At 42.4% G+C, this 23874-nt stretch overlaps 1 protein-coding gene across 2 annotated transcripts; it reads right to left on the reverse strand.

Annotated features, from left to right (window-relative positions):
- Positions 1-12666: 12666 nt before the first annotated feature.
- On the reverse strand, positions 12667-23133 carry LOC145443308 (kelch-like protein 38). 2 transcript variants are annotated; one of them, XM_080321299.1, is made up of 3 exons: positions 20157-23133; positions 19934-20088; positions 12667-14023 (listed from the first exon to the last, which is right to left on the reverse strand). In XM_080321299.1, exons 2-3 carry the CDS (start codon positions 20047-20049, stop codon positions 13216-13218), a joined length of 924 nt encoding a protein of 307 aa, XP_080177425.1. In that variant the 5' UTR covers positions 20050-20088; positions 20157-23133; the 3' UTR covers positions 12667-13215. The 2 variants fall into 2 exon arrangements, with proteins under 2 accessions (XP_080177425.1, XP_080177418.1); XM_080321292.1 differs by having other exon boundaries at positions 19934-23132.
- Between the last annotated feature and the right edge of the window lie 741 nt (positions 23134-23874).

A 23874-nucleotide genomic window follows, 5' to 3' on the forward strand; every position in this document is an offset into this window, starting at 1 on the left:
ATTTTATTTAACATAGAATAAATGGCGAAAAATCACAAAATGGAAATGCGATATTAATTAACATGGGCCAGAGAAGACATGGCCAGTTCGCCCGGGGACGGGGGGCACCAACAAACAAAGGCCTCCACCAAAAACACACAATATATGTGGTGGAGGCCGACATACAACACAAAAAATACAGGGGCGAACTGGCGAGGTCCGACTGCAGGCATTATCATAGTAGTTGTGGTGGTGAAAAATCAAATCAAACTTTTTTGTCGAGAGGTGGGGGAACTCCTCCCCTTAGCATTTAGAACCGCGCGGAAAAACAACTTCAAAAAACTAAAACTAGCAGGGGTCCATTTATGTTAATTTGGGGAGGAGTTCCGTGAAACAATCCAGTGTCCAGTTGCCTGCAGTCGAACCCCGTGATGGCTAGCGGGTAGAGCTAATAACCAATACACAAAACATAAAACAAATAAAGAACACGTGAAGGGGGGGGGTCAAGTCCTCTCGTGGTCCCGTACACCACACCAAGCCTTCCAGACACGATGAGAGCCGCGCTGAGAAGCGACCACGGCTCGCTCGGAGACCAGTCTAGACTCGAAGACCGAAACACCCATCGCACGTAAGGTGGTCAGGTTCCCGGGGTGGTAACTCCCCAGGGACCCGACCGCGAACGTATGCATCTCCACCACCGTGGCCGTGGCAACGCGGAGAGACTCACAGAGGTCCTTGTACTTTGAGTGTTTCAGTGCAACGGCAGCGTCCATACTGGCTACTCCATTCTCGAAGGGGCACACCACATCGATGACCAAGACCCGGCAACGATCCGCTAAGATGAGGTCGGGCCTCAGCCGCCTGTTGGCCAATGTGGCGTGCTCCTCGCAAACGCGGTCCACATCGAATCTGGAAAAAGAAGAGGAGCTTGGTATACAGTCCAGGAGCACCCCAAGTACCGAATTGTGCCTGTTCGTGATGCTATCCATCACTGGCAGGCAGTGGTTCAGTACGTGGGGCTGGGTCTCAGTATGCTGTCCGCACTTGCAGCAGACCACACTTGGCTCCACACGTTTTCTAAACCGACCCCGGATCGACCGGAGTGGCAGAAGATTCAGTCGAGCTTTAAGCATCCAGCTACGCTCGACTGCCGTCAGGACGTTGGAAGACCGGAGGAAGCGATTGGAGCTCCCGTACCGGCTGTGGCACTCCACAGTTTTGCCCTGGTCGGGAAGCTCCATCCACCGTGTCTTCCAACGTTGGTTCACCTTCAGGTGAAGAAATTTGGTAAGACGACCCAAATCCTGACAACAGTCGGCGCCTAGAGCCAACTGATAGAGCCCGTCTTCGGTCACGAACCAGCGAGCACCGAGACGCCTAGCGACGGGTCGGACCTCGGTCCAAAGCCCGTAGGCGTCTCCGTACGCCCTGGAGTCGTGCCCTGTTAGACTCACGCAGTTTAAAAACTCGACTGTCAGGGTCTCCGACGCCTCTGGGACTCGGCAAGTCCTCCGGACGACCAGCGCCAACCTTCCACGCGCAACCGCCCGCACAGAGGGGTCAGTGGAATTGACCATTTTGGCGGCCTGGGAAAGCCTCAACACATCTGCTTCGCAGCAGAGGTTGGGAATCCCCAGACCGCCAGTCGTCAGCCCAGCATGGAAAAAGGGCTGACACGCTCTGTTAGGGAGGCGGAATTCCGCCTTCACCAACGTGCGGATACGCGCATCCAGGCGACGCAGATCGCTTCGGTAGAACTTGCGGATTCTCAACTGAAAAAGGATTCTTGGAATAACGAACCTCTTCAGTGCGAGCAGCTTCTGAAATGAGGTGAGATGTGACAGAAAAAGTCTATCACAATAGGCCTCGAAAGTTTTAAGGGCCTTCCCACCTTTCTCGGTTGCCTGGTAACCCATGTTCTTGCCCAGGTATCGCCAGAAAGAGTCACGATCGAGGACCCGGACCTCGCCACCATCAAGGCAGAACGGGGCCGAGTCCACGATCGATCGGCTTCCCTTGAATCCCAAGGCAAGAACACGACACTTGGCGGGCTTGAACTTCATACCAGACCACCGAGAAAATTCATCGCACAGATCTAATTGTGCTTGAAGCTGGACGCGAGACGAAGCACACAGACAGGTGTCATCTGCGTAACCCTGAACTCTGACAGTGACGCCATCCGCCGCAGAAAACCGATAACCGCTGCTTTGAAGCCCAGCAACGCCACGCAGGAGAACCTCCATGACCAGGTTGAAGGTGATGGCCGATAAAGGGCATCCTTGACGGACACCCTTCCCCGCTGGAATGGGGTCTGTCGGACCAGAGCTGGTCGCGACTGCAAACACGTTAGACGCGTAGATATCGGTCATCACCTCCACCAGATACTCCGGGGCGTTAAAGTGCTTCAGGACCTCGATCACGGATCCATGCCGAACGGTACCGAATGCATTGCGGATGTCAAGCCAGGCAAGATAAATATCCACACACACATGATAACCGCAGAAGAAATACCATCTTGGAAATTTGTTTCTGGTATACGTTTCGGCGATTCTACTATCTTTCCACCATGCCAAAGATCAAGATGGCGGCTCAGGAAATAACAGCATGCTATGACTAATACGAATCGGCCTACCCGAAGATGCATAATTATTTATAACTGGTCCCCAATGTTCATCTCTATCTGTGAATCTGAACACCTAGACTGAGAAAAGATAAATGTGCAACTACTAGCGATTTTCGCGCATTGCGCCAATGGTAATCGAGTCGTAGCATAACTATTCATTTCATGACCATGACCACTGACCACTCTCGATTTCGGTGCTTAATATATTGCAAGTCGATGGGAATGAATAATTTGGTCGGAGTTTACTGAAAATGGGCAGGGACAGGACAGTCTAACATGGATATTCGTCTAAAGGAAACGTCTACTTACCCCAACCCAATAGCAACCTAACTAAGAGATCTATTGACTACTCGGGACCTATCATCTGGAATGCATTACCATCACATATCCGTGAATTGCCTTATAATAGATTCAAAAAAGCCCTACTTGATCACCTCTTGTCGTTACACTAACTGTTGCCCTACCTCGCCCAGACATTGCTTCATTGATCATTTGCTACCATTATTTAATTTTTTTCTATTTTCCTTTCCTAACTAAACAATTTTTTACAGCCAGACTGTTCTGAGTCAAGTGTACCTGTTTGATGCTGGTGTGATCAGACTAGATGACCTTCACGGTCTTATCGATCATTCCTATCTAATACCGAATACTGTGCACGCATATTTTCTGTACCACCATCACTGCCGTTTGTTAGGTATTTTGGTTCGATGAAAATAAAGACTCTCTCTCTCTCTCTTCAAGTTAGTTCATTACGATGGCTTCAAGTTAGTTCATTACGACTGTGCGCCAGACTGCGGTCGTAGGTTATATAAGGAATCGAAATGCGATCGTGATTAGCTAAAAGGTTGGCTACACTCGAGTTAAAATTCGTGATTGCCATATAGTGCCGTATGGATTAGGAACCCCCCTCGCCACGTTTCAACAGAACCATAATCATTAACACGAGGATGTCATTGTTAAAGATTAGTAATGCTCGTGAAAACTATGTCAATATCGTAATATTCTGCAATGCACGCCTTGGAAAGAGAATGACCTCAATTTCCAATTTCAAATATAAGCCGGGAACACACAGCTCGCGGCATTGATGCTAATCAATACCGTCGCATCATAATAAATATGGATCTACAGCGTTATTTACGTAAATGCGATAAGCGCGCATCCGAATGGGAACAGATGTTTCCGCATATCCTGCGGCGCAAGTTCCACTTATCTGAAGCAATCCACGATACACTTGGTCGCACGATTCGGATAGAACAATTATGAGATATAACCTCGTCAAAACCATCTTATAATTTGACTTTAAAGTGAGCGATCGCGAAACCCTCTCCCGTTAAAATGGTCTCCAGAACTATTCATCTGTCTGATGCCATGGCGGGTGAATTCATTTCATGTCCAATTAGCCGTAATAGTATACGTCAATATAACAACAATTATTCTATAATATTGAATTTGAAATAGACCTACTATTCTATCGTTAATACTGCAGCGGAAAACATTCCGTCGTGCTAATACAGTAGCATTGATTTAGAAGAAATTGCTTGTATTTCGACTTGAATGCGGACATGCTCAAAGACTGTCGGATAGCCGGCGAGATGGTTTTCCACAATTGGGGTCCGGCATACTTGAAAGAGCAATGCGTTTTTTTTTATTCAGTCCTGATCATATGGTAGTTGTTCTTCGTTGATGCGCGTGTGCTGTACTTGTGCGCTTTTGTCTCCGAGGCGAAGTAGTCGTTGAAATTTGAGTCTGATGAGTAGGAGTCCGCGGCTACGCCTTCTTCGCCTTCTTCTAATATACAATTTATTATTCTTAGTGCACCGTAAGAATATTGACAGACTGGCGTGGATGCTATTTTGATATTACGAAAACATGCGTGGATGCTATTTTGATATTACGAAAGCATGCATTGTGAAATATTATGATAGAAATACAGTTTTCATTAGCATCTACCGTTGACAATGACACCATTGCGGCACTAATTACGGACATGGGCCCTTGGACCCGTTTAAATGTGTTGAGAAGTTTCTTCTATTCCATACGGCATAGTATAGCAATCGCGCATTCTAGCTGATGGGTGGATGATAACAACTCCATAGCGACCAAAATCGTCAGATAGAACAACGCAATTTTTATGGATGTGGACGCAGATATAGAAATTGTCACTAAGCTTCAATATAGTCAGGTTTTGTATCTTACTCAATTTCTTTCGAGCAACCGTTTGGCAGTATGACGATCGTTGAGATATGGTGATGAAAATATGTAACTAATGACGGAATGGGTAAGACCTGGCGATCGTGTGACCTGCTAGCCAGACGCAGCCCGCTATGCGATTCTGAACGGCATGCGAAAAGCACCTAGGGATTTAGACCGGTGGCTCTCAACCGCCGGTCCGCGACGACTTTTCTGCCGGTCCGCGAGGTATATCAAGATTTTATATCTGAATTTCAAGATGCATAATGTTGAAAGCTTGTCCAATGGTTTAATTAATAAAACGTCATATTTTAAACTGATGCAGAATTTCCTGAGGTAGACCCGGAAACATGTTCGATTTGATGTAAAGTTCAAGTTGTCTCTGGTGACGCCATGCGAGCGACTCGCTAAGTACGAGCTGAGTCTCTAAATCGCGCAGTTCGTACGACCATTCGTTCTCGATTCATTAATTTTGTGGATGGCCAGGTATCGTTGTTTCCAGGTTTTTCGTGCGTAGCATTGTACTCGCAGTAGGCCCCGTCTGGTAGTGGTGGGAAATAAGCAAGATAGCTCGAAAAGGTGCTTGGTCCTACTCCAAAACGCTTCATCGCTGGATATTGCCAAATAGAAGAATATTATTCCACTTTGCGATGTCGGTTTATCCAAGGCCTTCGTGGCCTTCGCGGCCACTTTGGCTGAGAAAGGATAAATATTTCGTAGTGATATGTGAATTTAAGAAAATAATGAGGAAATTGATTCGTGAATTTGAAAAAAATCGCGACCATAAACGTCCACGTCATTATTCATAACATGACCACATTGTAGCGATTGCGTATAATAAGACGATATGAAAAGTAGATTAGTTCGGAGTTCACCAGAGATGGACAGTTTTAACATGGGTATTTGGTGTCCAGTTAGTTCATTGTCATGGAATGCGGCCGTATACCATATAAGTCAGGGGGGCCAACCTGCGGCGGAAGAAGGAAATTTGTGCAGCCGTTGACACGTAATGCAATTAGTATGTGTTTCCAGCCGTCGACATGCAATTTGAATTTACTAATTGACTCCCAATTTATTTATAGATTTCAATAAATTTAGACATTTTGTTCACGCTGCGCGCGATTCAAGGATACTTCGTTTTTCAATTTTGATCTAGTAGGGCCCTTTGCAATTAGAGCCCCACTTTACCGATTCGAACATCAAAGGAAAATGATGCACCCCATATAGAAATACGACTCGGAATCGTGTACTCTTCACTATACCGACAATCCTGATGGGAGGCCAAAATTAACAGCATGCAACAAAGTGACTAATAACAATTGGCCCACCCGAAAATGCATCATCATTTATAACTTGCCCTAAATTTTCGAAAACACCCCTTCCATCAACTGTACCGGTGAATCTGATCACATCCATGGGCTAAGAAAGGATAAATGTTGGATAGTGATATGGAAAACTACTAATATTATTCACAAAATTCAAAAGTAAATCCTAAAATTTTCGCGCTTTGCGCGACATTGTCCAGACCCAGATCATGACCCGTGACCACTCGCGATTTCGGTGCGTATAGCAAGCCTGTATGACTAAATAGATAAGTCTGAAGTTCAGCAGAAATGAACATAGACACTATAACATGGGCATTTGCAAGTCACAAAATCACGGTGACGGCAATGGCAAGTGAAAATCCACAATCAGACTTTTAAATCCTGGATGGTGGCGATCGGCGTTAAGAAAATGAAAAGGCAAAGCGGTGCAGCAGTTTGGAGAATACTATATTATACCTCGTCGAGGAAGCTGAGTTAAGTCTTGTAGTAATCTTATGGAGGCCTGGTCTGTTATCGTAGCTGATAGTATAGGCTACAAGCACAAAGTTGACTATAAATGTACTCTGAACGAGAACAGTGTATTCTACCAATTTCGAACTTCACGTAAGAGTACATCAGAGGTCCACGTTTCACACCCATCCCTGTTAGTGAGAATGAGAATGAGTCTAAATCAGGGGTCACCAACATTTTTGTAACCGAGGGCTACTTTTGCGTAATGATTGAAGCGGCGGGCTACTATTTACTCCCGCCATTTACCCGTATCACACTGAATTTCCGATTTGATATTCATAGCACTGGACAGGACTGGATAGGACATCATGGTATCTGTTTCTATAGCAGTCAGTGGAAAGCCTGACATTGTATGATATCAACTAATGCGCTGTACTCTGGTATGTAACTTTTGACACTGCAATTCTGAGTGAGTGTTCCAGATGTGCATCAATTAAGCGTGTTTTCCGTTTGTTTTTGATAAAGTTCATATCCGAAAAGGCTGATTCACAACGATAAGTTGAACGATAGACGCTTGCAACCTGCATAGCTGCTGCGCATACACCACTGTACTTTTACGTATCAACAAGGCACCAGACGTTTGCTGCAGACTGAGGTGGGGGTCATTTTGGAGTGCTACAATTTCAATCTCCAACTGTTCAGCATCCAGAAATGACAAGACTTCATTATACCGGACAGCAGCAACGATTACAGAAAGTTAGAAACATGGTATATTAAACTGCGTTGAGTGCAACAGAAACAAACAAGCTGTGTCAAAAGATGCGATACGTAATGGTATACAGATATTCAGAATCTGCTAGTAGGCCTACTTCACGGCTATCTGACTCCGAATAGTAATATTGTTCACTACTTTGGCATTGTCCTGGACGTCGCTATGATCAAAGCAAATACGCTATACCTTGATACTTAATCATCGTGCCTCATTACATCAGTCATCATCATCATATTAATCAGTTCATCGCCAATTTTATCTAACCACAAGATATAGTCTACAATACATGTACAACGTACATTCAATGGTATAGCCAGAAATAAATATTGGAGGGGGACAAAAAGGTAAAAAAGGTAAAAAAGGTAAAAGACCCCCTTTCAAAGATCTCGAAAAACCTATTATCATTGGCTCTTATTGGTTGATAAACCTAACTTGTAGGGTAACTTTTTATCCACATTTATAATGTTTGGAGAACAATTTTTCAAAGTTAATGGATGAATTTGGTCGATAATATTGTTACTCGCAATGGTCTTGGAGATCACATAGGGACTCGTCCCCTATACCTCCCATGTCACGGCTTCTCGAAAGCCCGATTTCATTGTCATGTAGGCACATGGTGTATCGCTTATGATGCGAAGCACGAATAAATTTACTAATTCATGACTAAATGTTGTTAATAATATGAGTAATTGCATATCATAAAATTACCCACGTGATCAGATTTACCGGTATGGCTAAGGGAGGGGAGGTCTTCGACAGTTTAGGGCACGTTAATGATAGGCATTTACAATTCAATAATTATAACAAATATACGAGGTGTTGTCTATAATTAATCAGTTGGATGTTGTTATTTCGTGACCTCCGGCTAATATATGGTTAAAAGATATTGGAATCGCACTACTATGCCAGACTAAACAATAAGAAGAACCTCTTTTGTGAGACATACGCGATTCCTAGTTGACATTTCATCACGGGGTGTGGTATTTACTCAGATTGCAGAGACAGGACTATTGGGTGCCGACCATTTACACACGTATATGAACAACTGACGATTGGACAGCGGATATACACATATATATATTTACGGCGCCGAAATGCCTATTTTTATTTAATAAACTAAATCATTTTTTTTTCTAGGAGATGGGGCACTCTTAATAAAATCAAGTCATAGAAGTAACGCGATAATAAAATCACGCTATGCGCGAGGAAAAATTTCAAGTTTAGTGGTTTCAATAAAAAAATGTTTGTTACCAAATAATTTCGTGCCCCTAGTAAAACTCCCCCCAATGGGGTTGCAGCTGGAGGGATTTCAGAGATTAAGGAGGCACGCAACTATTTGTCTTGAGCTATTATCTTCATACAACACGGTAAGACTATTCATGAGTTTCCGAAGGGTAGGCGTCGGGCGGGTCACTTGTAATTACTTACTTGGTTGAAGCATGCTGTTTTTGGTGACCTCCGGAAAAAGTTGTCGCCACTCAAAAGATCGCTCACACGTACCACAGCTAATTAAAGGAGGAATTTGGCCTTCGATAAGATGCGCACGATTCCCAATTTTCATTTATTCATGGGGTGCAATATTTATTACCTCTGCTCGCTGCATTTGTATCACTGGAGTCGAATTACAATGACAAGGCCATTCCGAGCCGATCATCGCGGGCAAGCCTCTAACGTCGGCGATCGACGTGGGATCGCACTTCGTGTTTGCTAAAACCTATCAGCCTCGGTGTGCCTGTTGGCGACAAAAAGCCGATGCCCAATAGTCCCGCAACCGCTGACCGCACACACGACTACAGTTAAATTCAAAATCTGTACATAATGCGTATTTTATTCAGGCCTATTTTTTATTCTGATTTATCAAGAGGCGGGCATCCGACAATAAAAAACTACTGAATCTATACATCGGGCGATGAAAAATTTAAAGTTGAATACATACGCTGAAAAATACTAAACTAAACTTCATATTAATTTACGAAAAATGGGGGGGGGGCATAGCCCACTTTCGCCACTCCTGATTATGCCAGTGTGTACATTGTACAATGATCCATAAACGTCGATTCGGTCCAATGGCGTCACAAACATTACGCGGCGCTCCAATCTATCAGAACATCGTCGACTTCAAGCGTCCCTGCTGTTTGATACCTTTTTCGTCACTGAGTATCCTCACTATGAATATTTCCAGGCTAATTATTGGGTAGTTCTAGTTATAGTTATGGTTGGGGATTTTGAACATTGAGTAGTTCTAGTTCTAGTTGCAGATTTTGAAAAGTGAGTTTTGAAAATCCCGTAGTTTCTACAAGTCTGGACACATATCGGGCAATTCAACAAATTTCGAGGATGTGGTCTAAAGTAGCATTTCACGAAGACTGATGTCAAGTTCATTTCCAATGGCTGCGATTTGACTATTATTGAAAATCAACATAGATTGCCAGCATAGTCAGATTACTTACTGTGATAGATCTTGAGATTCAAATACTGATAGTTTCAGTCCGGGAGCAGAGTCATGCGTCCAGCACGTCGACAGCGCAAAAGATAGTAAATGGGATTGGAACCATATCACTTTACAAAACTGCATCTGCTATCGTCTCTTGTTCAGTAAGATTCAATAGTAGACATGACAACAATAGAGATACACATTTCATAAACATAATGGCAATGTTGCCGCAGTGTTATTGTATGGTACTTGGCCACGCTGCAAACGAAGTCTTCAAAAATACCTGAATAAAGCACCGGCCAACGCCATCAATACCGTAATCTAACGTATTTGTTACGCGATGTGCCGCGCACGTCCATGTCGCCAGCACTACGAAGCGTGTCGCGCGGGCCGCAACTCTTCCCCGGTGATTTCCAGCCCATCAAGCTGCATTGTTCCAACCTCAGTCCCTTGCGCTCCCGCGAAAATATACAGCCTGTCGCCTACGTGGACAGTAGTGACGTGGTGGCATTGAATTTCGCGACCTCGTAATATCTGCCAATGTCTCGTCCAGGTATTATGGAATTCGACGGTACGCGAACGGCCTCCCATGGCGTACACTAGGGTTGTTCAGAATTGATCGACTTTCAAAATGTCGTGGTTTTCAGTCCGATTCCCATGCCTTATACCATAAAAACATATTCTAGGTACTTTTTTTCGTAATTCATCCCTTGCATCCGTGTGCACATTGAGCTGGAAGAATATCGGCTAAAAATAGGGGATTCCCCTAAAATTTGAGTGTCGCTATTCGGACTAGGCTAGTAAAACGTCATATATAAGCTGGTTTTATGTAGCTATTGCGGTTGGAGTGCTACATAGCCTCACTATAGAAAGTATTGTCAGTTCAGGACACCATTTTCATATCCCACACTGCCTTAGAACTGCTCAAAACTGCCTAAGACTGATAGTGAGATAGTCATTTTGTTGGATCACCTATCCTACACTCCTCAACCCTACCCGAGATTGTTCATCAATTGCCGGGATCACCACGTGCAAGAATACAACTGTAAATGTATCATTCACTCACAGCCACATTATAAACATCACATTGTTCAAAGGAAACGAAACAAAAAGGCAAAGAAACAGATCAACTTGGCACATTGCATTGCACTGGGATGCAAAGCTCACTAGAAGTCGTTTCGGAGGGAAATTTCAGGCCTTGGCAGTGCTAGCATAGTCTGCGCATTCCAACGCATTTGAGAAAGGCAAACTTCTTGGCAATCGAACTCTGGAGAGTGCTACAGGAAAAGCACAGGCTGATCTGTCATTTGAACTGCTGGAACTTTATAATTTAACAAATAATGTCAGAGCTCTTGTGTTTGACACAACACCCTCAAACAATGGAAAAAATAAAGGTGCGGTTCTGTTACTTGAAGAATTGATAAACAGGAAAGTTTTCTACTTCTGCTTGTCGCCATCATATTTGTGAACTAGTCATCCGGGGAGGTCTGGAAGTGAAGTGTGTTTGGATCTGCGACCACAGGCCCTGAAAACACAGATTTTAATACCTTCCAAGAGGTGGAAAGATATTGATCAATTAAGAAGCTCTAAAACACTTCAGTTTGATGAATGCAGCTGGTTGGCGATCAAAGCTGATGAAGCTAAACAAGAAATAATTCCACTGATGAAGCCATATAATGGAAAGCAGAAAGAAGTCTTGATAATAAATGACTACAGAGAATGTGCAACAGGCACCTTGGCGATTGTAGCTGCCCAATATATTGATAATCGTTTTCGCAGGCCTGGTGCTACTAATAGCACTGGATGGATGAATCAAGTGCTGTACTGTCCAAAATGTTCATGTGGAGAGAGCAAATGGGCTATTCTGAAGAGTTCATTAGAAAGTTGCCCTGTTTTATGTCCCAGCTTGGTTGAAAACTGGTAATGCATGTGACGCACAGTATATTGATCTCAAATTCCTTCATGGCATGACAGACTTTTCATTGTGCGATTTCACAGTTGCTGATGTGGCATATAAAAAGATGCGAGAACATCATTGGCATCTCACCGAGGAAACGGTGGTATCAACAATGTTCTCGGCTAAACCAAAGATTCCTGACAAAGTGAAGGAAGCGATGGCTGCTAAATTGCTGCAAATGCCAATCCTTGAACAATTTCGCAGAGGTAGGCTATACCTCTGAGTCTAATCTCTGACTCTGTCTCTGAGTCAATGATTATGGTTGCTTTAATTGAACCGGAATCATGGTTTCTATTCAATGCTATACATGTCGAACATGATTGGTTTAGTCTTCCAGTTTCGGAATGGCATACTGATTCGCATTTCGTGACTGCTCAAGAATTTGTGAGTAGCGTTGAAATAGTTAACGGCGCAGCAGAGCGTTATTTGTTTCGTTTCCTTTGAACAATGTGATGTTTATAATGTGGCTGTGAGTGAATGATACATTTACAGTTGTATTCTTACACGTGGTAATCCCGGCAATTGATGAACAATCCCGGTTAGGGTTGAGGAGTGTAGGATAGGTGATCCAACAAAATGACTATCAGTCTTAGGCAGTTTTGAGGAGTTCTAAGGCAGTGTGGGACATGGAAATGGTGTCCTGAACTGACAATACTTTCTATAGTGAGGTTATGTAGCACTCCAACCGCAATAGCTACATAAAACCAGCTTATATATGACGTTTTACTAGCCTAGTCCGAATAGCGACACTCAAATTTTAGGGGAATCCCCTATTTTTAGCCGATATTCTTCCAGCTCAATGTGCACACGGATGCAAGGGATGAATTACGAAAAAAAGTACCTAGAATATGTTTTTATGGTATAAGGCATGGGAATCGGACTGAAAACCACGACATTTTGAAAGTCTATCAATTCTGAACAACCCTACGTATCCACCGTGCTGAATTGCAGCACCGTCCGCTCTGCCCACGACCATGGAATTGAAAGCACTGTAGTTCCTTCCCTTCAATTTCAAAGTTGCTACAGTCCTCTTTTCTGTTGCATCGCCTCCTGTCAGTTCGATTCCCCCCAAAACGTAGACTATCGTAGGTAATCCCAAAACGAAGAAGCCCTCCGTAAATTCCAAGGCCGAATGGTACACTTCATGCGCATTCCCCGACCCAATATCCACTATTACAGTGAGGCTAACGGTGACCATAATCACCCATCGTCCGGCACACACGACTCTGCTGTAATCCGGGACGAATAGGTGTCCGTTTTCCATTTGGTGAAGAGGCTTCCATCCTGCCTTCGAAAATGAATGCAGAGACACACCGTCGCCAACGTAGACTACCCCGTTATGTTCCGCGACGGATTGATGACGACGAATTGCGGCCGGCAACATGCCCACTTCTGTCCACTTCTCGCCGCGCAAATCGTATCGAGACACCGATCTCGTTAATTCGTTAATGTACGTTAAGTGAGTCGGTGACGTGATTCGTTCTTTCACTCTAGGCAACTTGCCGGCGACAAATCGCCGGACGTATTGCAGACTTTTAATAGAGCCGTCAATGATATTCTTGGTACATATATGTTTCGTAACAAAATCCCTGGGAAGTAGCCTACTTGTAGATTGATCTTCTGAAACAAGTCGTGAAACCTAGTTTCTCTTTTCTTTAGATCGGCGTTCGTCCATGCCACCAGCCCAGTCCATTTCAACATTTCTATCGCGCAGGCTGAATCTCGCATCAAATCGTAACAGTAGTTAACTATCTCATAGTCGAACGATTTGAAATCGTCAGATCTCACGACTTCTTTCAGATGACCATCGAGAAATTCCTCGATCGGCGCATTTAGGAGTGTCTTGTTATAAAGACACGACACGGTGATCACTTCAGCGAAATTGTTCAGATCGATGTTTTCAGCCAGAAATTCCGCACAGAGGTCGGACAGTTTGGGCAACTGCAGCATTTCTGCAGCATCGATCAGGCCTCTTGCGGTCGTCATGGAGAGCCCCACAGATCCCGAGTAAATGAAATCGATGCATTGTTTAGCGACCTCGGGTTGCATTGCCGGGAAGTTTACAATTCCGGTCTCGGCTTCGTGCGTGTCCGTCAGTAACATGCGTCTGAAATATTCTGTCGATGCAGTCAACACGCATTTATGTGCCGCAACTTGGAAATCTCCGCATTTTATCGTTATGTCGCAAAAATCACCGTTGGATTTCAGATTGGACAGCAAATTACAGTTGTGCGATGGACACTTCTTGTAGACGAGCACCATCGTTTTGTGGTAATATATGAATATCGTAAAACTGTAAAAAGACAATGACATGGTGTGAATCTTATCAAGCCGTCCACTACAACGGTACTGTTAAACCAATAAGTCTGCGACTTCACTTTTGACTATCCTAAGATCCCTGATTTGGGCTGCCCCATCGCGAAAACTAATACCCGGTACGCATAGTTTTCGCATTTTATCAACCACCTTATATTGTCTGAAAAATACTCAATTTCAAAGTTTTTTTTAAAGTAATTTAGACCATGTAGGATTCAAATATTAATGACGAAGTAATGCCACGTAGGTCCCCCTTGACGTCAGCTTTTTCGGGATATTTTACTTTTTAATTTTCGTGTAGACAAAATTCCACCAGAACTATTTGAAATTAATGTTACGCATAACTGATTCCGCAACGTATTGGACGCTAAACCTGGTCCTGACCAGAGCTATGGTTTCGGAGTCGGAGTTTTGCTCATTTTTTATTTAATCGAGCCGAAGTTTTTTTAAGCACGCCTTGGAATCGGAGTCGGAATCGTGAAAAGAATACTGTCTAGAGACGGGATCGGAGTTCTCCTGCATGGCTCCAACAAGTGCTTTCAAAGATCTCATAAATTATTAATGCTAAATAAAATAGGATTTTTATGTACCAGCAATCACTGTTATTAGTCACGATATTGATGAAATTGGTCATTTATTGCAAACTGCAATTTAATTGCATAGAGCAGTGCTTCTCAACAGGGGTTCCTCGAAGCATTTACAAGGGGTCTGCGAAAGCTCTAAATTGAGAAATGGTGGATAACCTAATTTGTATTTCCTTAAACTAAGGAATTCACGCGGCCGTTTCGCTTCTTCGCGGGGTTGTAACCAAGTCACTGGTCAATCTCTCTTTTATATAGTTGTGACTCTAGTCAAGTCGAGTTATTCTCAATTCACCACCGAGTCAATTCCGATCCAAGTCAAAGTCAGTGAGTAGAGTAGAGGGTCGAGTCCAAGTCATAGCGTTGTGATTCGAGTCCAAGTCATCGTGCTCACTGTCCAGTTTTGAGTTCGTTCCGGTTCAACCGACATAGTTTGTGAAGATGTACGGATCGCATTTTTTAGATCCTGATCCAATCCTATTTCTTTGCACATCAGTCCTGATCCCGCCGCAATCGCACATTTCAATACCAGTGTCCAAAAATAATCCTACGTATTAAAACCTGCTTCCTAATCCATATGCCATTACCATTAGTACGGTATGCGGTTGAAACTATATATGCCTATTGCCATTGTGATCACAGGAAAAACAAAGATCAACATAAACTGAAGGCAGAATGAACGTCAAAATAATAGTAGCCTGCATGGTTGAAAAAAGAAAGTAATTCTGTATCGAGCACAAAAGTATAGTCATCACGATTCACAAGTCTGCATCTTGAGATAACATAGCTGTATGGCAGTGGACCTTAGCGGGGGGTCCGCAAAGCGTTTTCAGGAGGTCCACGAAACCTCTAAATTTGCAAAATGACTGACAACGCAATCTGTAACATTTTTAGATACGGGAAAGCACGAGGCAGTGTCGCTTCAAAACTCATTCCTCATTTATGGCTCATTGTAATTGGACACTAATCGACCGTGACAGACATCGCGCTTCGCACGTATTCGCCAGGCTGCACCAGTGTTGCCAATTTAGCGGTTTTCGCGCTAGATCTAGCGATTTTTCATCCGGTTTAGCGCAAAATCTAGCGATATTTGAAAAAGTAGAGCGATTATTTAGCGCTTTTTTACCGAAAATAACCAATAAAGAAAACTATCGAAGGTGTACGTCTGTGGTCTGTCCATATCAGGGGTGAGCAACCCGCGGCCTACAGGCCATATGTGGCCCGTGAGAAGGCTTTGAGTAGCCCGCGACCTAATTTCCCATTATATTATCTAAATTCTGTTATATTATCGAAATTGAATTGCTCAGATTGTGAACTCGCTAGGCCAACCAAAAATATGATTAGTCTGGCCGCGGCACTTGGGATGTTGATGACTGGACTAAAATATCAGTTTCGACGCATTGGCAGATCCAGGGTCCAGTCACATTTTTAGTAAATCGTCGTATATTACAATAAACTAAAAAAGCACTTTACTCAGTGCCACAGCATTAAAATTCTGATGCGGCGTTTTAACACTGGCACTGTACTCATTGCCATTAGGCCATACAGCTAAATTCAATCTTTAAATGTGCGATTATTATTCAACTGTAACTGTAGTAAGAGCAAAATAGGCGGATATAATGACGTGATCAATAAAAATTCGATATACCAAATGGCCAATGGTTCGACGTTCGATATTGGTGCACCAGTCCATCCGGTGTCGATCAAGTTTATCGGAACAATATTTTCCCGTTGAAATGAATCGAATAATCGAAATAAACACTGTGCCATGCACATTGCGCCATGCCCATAACGAATTAAAATATGCATTATGCACATTTCACATTTACAAGTTTACGAAACAGATGATTACAAATTGGAAATCGCGTATCACATCAGTAGTTTGTCTCCATACCATGGGTTTTCGGGCTACTCTTCTTTCATCCCCTATTTAAGCTCGAAAATCCTTACTGGAGTGAATGACAATGATGCGCAGTAATGAATTGCATTAGCACACATAATTGCATACTCGCAATAACACCGCCCACTTTCGCGGCCCGACTAAAGAACTATCACGAAAAAACGTGTATTTGCTTATCCGATTAATAGCAACGATGAGATGGAATTTCTCGGCCCGTGCTCGTCATATCGACATGTGGAACGAAATCACGTTTTTATCGTCTCTCCCATTTCGCGTAATACATAGTGATCGTTATTTTCGAACCGTATACAATTGACCAACAAGATTGTGCTGATGGTGAAATTGCGGGTATGCCGAATACCCACAATATTCACAGGCATATTTCGAATACCGAGGTTCGACACTCATGTATGAAAATTGAACATTGAACATACAACTGCTCTGCTGTTAAACCCCCAGGAACATGGTTAGTCGGAAAAGGTAACGCAAAAGAGGAAAAAATTCTTAATTTCGCGAAGGCCTGCTGTTGAATTCGGTGAACTCAGAAGATATGGTTGTTGCATATATAATAGCATCTTATGAAATACGTCGGAGCCGGAGCTACCCCTCAAATAACGGGCTCCAGCTCCGGCTCCGGCCAAATTTTATGTAGAGCTCCGGATCCGGCTCCAGCTCCGGTAAAAAGGCACGGCTCCGGGGCTCCGGATCCGGCTCCAAAGCCCTGGTTTCAAACTATCGATCTCGCCTTCCATGACAAGCCACCCCCTTTTTTGTCGCTTGCTTTTTTTCTATACTATCTTCTTTCAGTTTTCATTCAGTGTACATGCCTCCTCTTTACATTGCCTATGGGCCAAGGTGGGTGTCTGATTCCATAGACTACTCCAAGTCGCTTCGTCACCTTCCTATCTTTTCATTGTATCGCATTTTTGTGGTGTATTGAACAGAAAAAAATTGCTAATAAATCAATTAGGATGATGATAGGCCATATTTACTGTCGTAGAATATTTCCTAATATTTCATATGGGCGACAATGCGGTATGAACGGAACCACGCAACCCGCTACCTAAATTATATTCACCGATACGTTCGTGAAATCATATTAGTCTACTGTGAGCGAAGCGCGACGAAAATTCTGGGCTTTGCTTGACTTTTATGATAATTAAATGTTGATACTCCGCGGAAACAGCCCCGAAATTCCTTAGGCTATCCTTCTAATTGGCGGATTAAACTACTTCTACTTGACAAATGGAAGATAACGAAAAGTAATAAAGTAGATCACAAAATATTCCGAAGCAGAAGTATTTCGTTACTGACCACCTCTGTACCTGAGTGATACAGCTGGTATAGTTGAGTGATGTCTGACTATTTCGCGCATCCCAGAAATAGTTTTGACGTGATACATTTTATGCAGAGAGATACCTTGGTGATACAGCTGATACAACTGATAACGCTTTATATCTACTGGGCTTCTGTATGGCATTCTACCGACAATTTTGAAATATTAGGCCACTCGTCACTACTGTAGTTGTCGATTGTTGCATGATCAACAGCGTCATGATCCGCATTTATTTTTAGAAATTAGTGCAACAGTAGCTTTCGATCAAGACCAGATACTGTAAATTCTGCGATCTGGATGATTACTTTGGGATTGTCAGAAATCCTACAGTCGCTGCCGCGAAACAATTCAGATGTCAGCCGCAGCGAAACGGAACGAAGCTGCAAAATCGCTCGTTGCCATCAAAAAACTCAGTACGGAATTCACCCGCAGGGGCAAGTAAACGTTTTATATCATAATTTAAAACTTCATCGCATCGAACAGTTTTACACTTTGTACGTCATTGATGATCACATACGTTACCACTATCTCGTACCTCAAGTTTATTTTATCATCAAAATAACAAGTTGTAATACCTCTCGGCCATAACGCACAATTAATGACAACTAAATCGACCTACTTTATATGCCGACTTCCTACGTTTATCGCACAGCACAGGACGCTACTAGAGTAGCCAATATACCTAGCTTCTCTACAACATTTTAAATCACCAGTATTGAACCCCTAATTATTATTTTGAATTGCTTGTTTCTCAAAATTCATACCAAGTTCGGCGAATGCTGGTTTGGAAGATGTGGCCGCCAGCAGTGTGGATTCCATCCCATAAAACCATTTTATCAGAACGATGCCCTAATGAACTATCTATTTTCACTATCGAGCTTTTGGCCATATATGCTGCGTTGCGATGGATATTAGGACAGAATGCACCGTCGAAATACGTGATTCTTTCTGATTGCCTGAGTGCTCTAAAATTAATAAGTTCTTGCCCTTCTAGACCAATCGATGGATTCCTTGCAGAAATTTTCTCGCTACACGTGCGCATTACGGAAATAGGTGTCAGCGTCAAATTTGTATGGATACCAGGACACGCGGGGATACCTGGAAACGAATACGCCGACATAAATTAACAACTGCGCGTTACCCTGTTCCTCAAAAAGACGTTAAGCACTTGTCCGCTATCACTGCAAAAGGGTGTTGGAACATTGAGTATCAATCTGATACCAGAGGTTCCCACTATAAAAAGTCTGTGGAATCAATTTTCGTATTACCGCCTCGAGCATCCATTCGAGTATACGACCGTATATTATTCCGTCTGAGGACGGGTCATTGTCTCCTGAACTCGTATTTATACCGTATCAACTGCTCGGAGACCCCCAATTGTGGAACATGCGGCACTCCAGAAACAGTATCGCATTTTATATTATATTGTCCTTTATTTGATTTTCACCGACGATTTTTAGTTGAATCTTGCAACTATTACGGCATCGTATTTTCACTTGAGAATGTTCTGACGTCTCCTCAGCTGGTAACCCCGGTGGGGGAATTTGTTCTGTCGTGTGCGAAATATTGATGAAATATTGTTTACGCTAATCATCTCATACGTGGTGCAAAAGACCTAATCGGTCATAAGCGCGACTATTCAAATATTAATAATAATAATACCAAGTTCGGCGAAATAGAATTTTTTATTAATTTCATTTCGTCATTCAATTTCGCTCTTGCACGCCATTTCGTATTCCGTAGGCGCATTTTTTAATATTATTGCCGCATATGCGTTAACAATACCCCCTATTTGTTATTGGATTACATTACCTATCTACATAATCAGGGCTCATTCCAACTTGCCACAAATTTCGCCATCGCTCTCAATCGTCAACCAATAATTCATAATCATATATTACACGTTATATAGTGATTGTTTGTATTGGCTTCGTAAGGAACAGGTGCGACGTGCCCTCATACCGCAATTCCCTGGATTCCGCGCGCGCTCGCGCTCTGCCTCACGTCTTATAAGGAGGTATGGGGAATATATCTTACTTGAGGCTAAAGCCGGTCTATGAGAAAATGTACCTTTCGCCATAACTGTTGCCCATGGTTATGATGCGAAACGGCATCGGATCCAATAGCTTGAAATGTGCCCATTCATGAGTGCTCTTCGACGGCCTCTTTTCTGTAATTTGTTGCATCCTAATGATACCAGAAGTCTCCGACAACTGTTCTGGGAACTAAGGAACTCAGAATGATCGATTGCTGCGCCGGAAAGCGTTGCTGTCGCATTCTTGACATACATTACCAGACTTCGTGTAACCGCCGTCCATTCTTCCGGGTTGTTATTTTGGCAACGAATCTACTAACTAGCCTGAGGGCATGTCAGGATGTCACCGATGCGCTGAAATGCCAACAAAATCATTCTAAATCATGTCGACGTTCGTCCGTATTTGAGTCAATTTTGGCTTAGAAATACAAAACCGCAGCAATTATTGATAAACGTGCTCATGCTCAAGCCCTACATAACTAGCAATATAGGCATGCATCTAAAAGTACATACCCAACAATAGGGGTATGGGAGGAAAAGCTTTTGTGGATGCGAAATAGACAGTGAGCCACAAAAGTAGATATAAAGCACTTAATACTAAATAGTGTAGATGACGGCATGACGCACTGGAAAGTACTTTACACATATCTAGGACAAACTGCAACAAAGTGAAAGCAAATATATCCCATCACTGAAACGAAATCCGAAATTAATCTAGGCTCGTATATTTATGGACAGTATTACCAATTAAAAATAAAGTATTTGTCTCTGCCATGATGCATACCAAATAGGTCTACGGCAATGATGTGCTCAATATTGACGATATTTGTTATTTCTCATTAAAGGTAAAATACCGCCATATTGGTAAGTCGAGTATGACCTATAGTCGATCAGAGATATATGTTTTTAGTCTTTTTAATCTTGGAAATGCACTTTCAGCAGTACAGTCCGCATTTTTCAATCGCTGTAAGATGAGTCTTGCACTTTGCCCGATTAACCGATTTATGAGGTATGCTCCATTGCGAATACTTGAATCCATCCTTTGATTTGTGGACTTTCAGGCATGGACAGCGTTCCATAGTCTTGTCATTTTCATTACAAGTTATCCGGGGTAAATTTTGAAGAATTGGATCGAAATCTCTTGTTTCTTTCTCATCGCCATATTTCTTTAAGAGAGAGAGAGAGAGGGAGAGCATCTTTATTCGTATTCATTCCATATCAACATAACACTGCAAAAATGTAACAGTGAAATGCGACATGCAAGGTAAACGGGAGGCTCGATATGACAAAGACTTCGGATCCGAGTCACCCTGGAGAGGAGCAATATTCAGTCGATAATGGATAATGGAAATTTTCATGCTCTGTTCACACGCTTTTCATGGTGCCGTTAACTCCATTAAAGGCAAACCAAGAGTCATCGAATTGATAACTTTGCGATTAACGTATTGCCTTGAAAAAATATACCTTCTACTCTAGATATATACCTACTACATGTATATTGTACAATTTTCTGCCAATGCTATTGTAATATAGTAAGGGAACAGATTAGAGTATTCCTTTGAAATTATCGTTTAAATAAAATAATCAAATCGCAAAAAATTCCAAACTTTTGGGGATTCGACCCCATCCCTCGCATACCCCACTCATACGCTGGTGTTCCCAACCCGAAAGTCAGTTATCAGATTAATATTTCTGTCATCAAATTATGATCACGTTACTCTGATAATTACTTATGTTATATGGTTTTCCAAACACTCGCCGTCAACTTTGACCAATCTGCATATCTTCACCTGGTTAATCGGTCTTTCAGTCTTTCAGATATATTTGATTAGCCAACTCGCAATTGCAGTTGAGGCATTATACTTCCTCGTCCGCGTAGCTCCCCTCTTAAACTATCAAGTACTCCCGTTTCTCGTCGTATAGGCAAGATCAATAGTAAACGGGGTCTCGTCGAGGGGGTCTTTCGTTCCGCGACTTGCAATGCAATATCTCTCGAATACTTTTCTGAATCGTCCCATCTTCGGTTCATCGGCTTTGTGAAGCGCTTCTGGCGCATTTTATTGCGCTGACGCGTTGTATATGTTTAGTTACTAGTGCGCTTGGCCGATTTAATCAATATATCATTTCTGGCTGGTGGACATGCGACCTTCACCCATCTATATTCTAACAGGTGAAACTCATTTAATGCCCGTCAATGGCTCGTCAGATTTGGTGTTCTAGTCTGATAATGGATATATATTTCAGTAATTTGCTTCGAGAGTTCGTTTCAGTGGTGTTTTTATCGCCACAATTGAGTGGATAATTCATGTTGACACCATATATCATAATATAACATAAAATACTCTACACCCAATTTATCTATACTTATCATGTATGCAAATTTAAACCCACATGCATCCCGAAGATGAGTCACATATAGAATTATATTTGATTTATCGAATTCATTTTCAAGCAGATTATGCTCCATTGTTTGGTTACGTAACCTATTCACGTTAAGGCCGAAGTACCTCTATAACAGAGAAAATCGTTTAATGAAGTCCCTGCCAATATTAACCCTCTTAAACAAAGACAAGTACTCCCTAATACACATTAATTAGTTTCTCCACTTCACTTGACAAATCAAAACCATTGTATAACATCCTCATCATTATATAATTATAAGCTCTGAGACCTTTTTGGGATATCTTCCGCATTCTGCATTTACGATAATATGACCAATAAATACCTAAATATATTGATTCCGTATCGGTTAAGCTGTGTACCGCTCTCTCTGAGATTGAAATCGGATTATGAATCTATACGTGTCGTATATATCTATATCGATACATTATAGCTGACGAATCACATTCCAAGTTTCGAAAAATACATAACTACATCTATTGTCATCAGATAACGAGATCTAGCCCTATGTTGTCGAAATCGACCAATTTGTTTGCAATTCTTTCGGGTTGGGCAACATTCTTTCGGGTATTATCCGAATCATCTCGAAAGGAAAGCTACACAACTACTTTCATTGTCGTCACACAACGTCAATCATACCATAATGTCTTCGATATCTATTACATTTTTGCAAAACTAAAAATAACTTTGGAAACATGCAATTGCCGCATTTCGAGGAGACATTTGGTTTTATCATGCATTGCAAAAACTTTATTCATTATTATCACAGGTTAAGCGAAATAAGTGAGGCTTTCTCGCATTTAACATTGCAATCTTATGCCTATCATCTGTTAATCACCATCAAGCAATATATGACGTAATCAGAAATTTTATGTAAGTCCTGATCTGCATTGGCTTTACCATTTCGTAGGCTTACAGTTGTCGTATATATTCAACCTTTACTTTAAGTCAAATAAATCGCATACATGTATAATTGTATATTGACTGTAACAATTTTTTACAGTACTAACTGATTCTTAGCTGAAATACTGCGCTACGCTGTAAGGCGCGGGCAATTCCGTCTTGTCATTTATAGGCTACGTTAGTTATCATCAGTGGCACCAATATTAGTAAGTTAGTTCGACGATTAATATTGACTGCTTCCACTATTACCATTTCCTATTCAACATCGTGCGGGTAGCCTCCCTCGTAGTATACTCACTATCCGACACTCGTCAATCACTTTAATGTTAACGGAATCTTCCGTATTTCAAAAAATACTGATGTTAATGTTCGTCAAACAAAAAGGCATTCTTGTCAAGACACACCGATACACGGCGCCACTCAAGCCTGATATATTGTTATGACACAATATATCATCATCATCATCATCATTGGTTTTTTAGCAATTTTATCAGTTCAATACACCACAAAAATGCGATACAATGAAAAGACAGGAAGATGTCGAAGCGACAAGGAGTAGTCTATGGAATCGGACACCCACCTTGGCCTAGGCGATGTAAAGAGGAGCCATGCACTCTGAATGAAAGTAAAGAAGATAGTATAGAAAAAGAATGCGACAAGAAATAGGGCGGCA

Source organism: Botryllus schlosseri, chromosome 1 (assembly GCF_051294905.1).
Source record: "Botryllus schlosseri isolate E-star chromosome 1, Bs_hap1, whole genome shotgun sequence".
Taxonomy (NCBI): domain Eukaryota; kingdom Metazoa; phylum Chordata; class Ascidiacea; order Stolidobranchia; family Styelidae; genus Botryllus; species Botryllus schlosseri.

Excerpts from the sequence above, each read along its gene's own strand:
- LOC145443308 (XM_080321299.1), bottom strand. The coding sequence starts at position 20,049 with ATGCAACAAATTACAGAAAAGAGGCCGTCGAAGAGCACTCATGAATGG. Across the intron at positions 14,024-19,933 it reads GGCAACAGTTATGGCGAAAG|TTTTACGATATTCATATATT; the intron begins GTACATTTTCTC and ends GTCTTTTTACAG.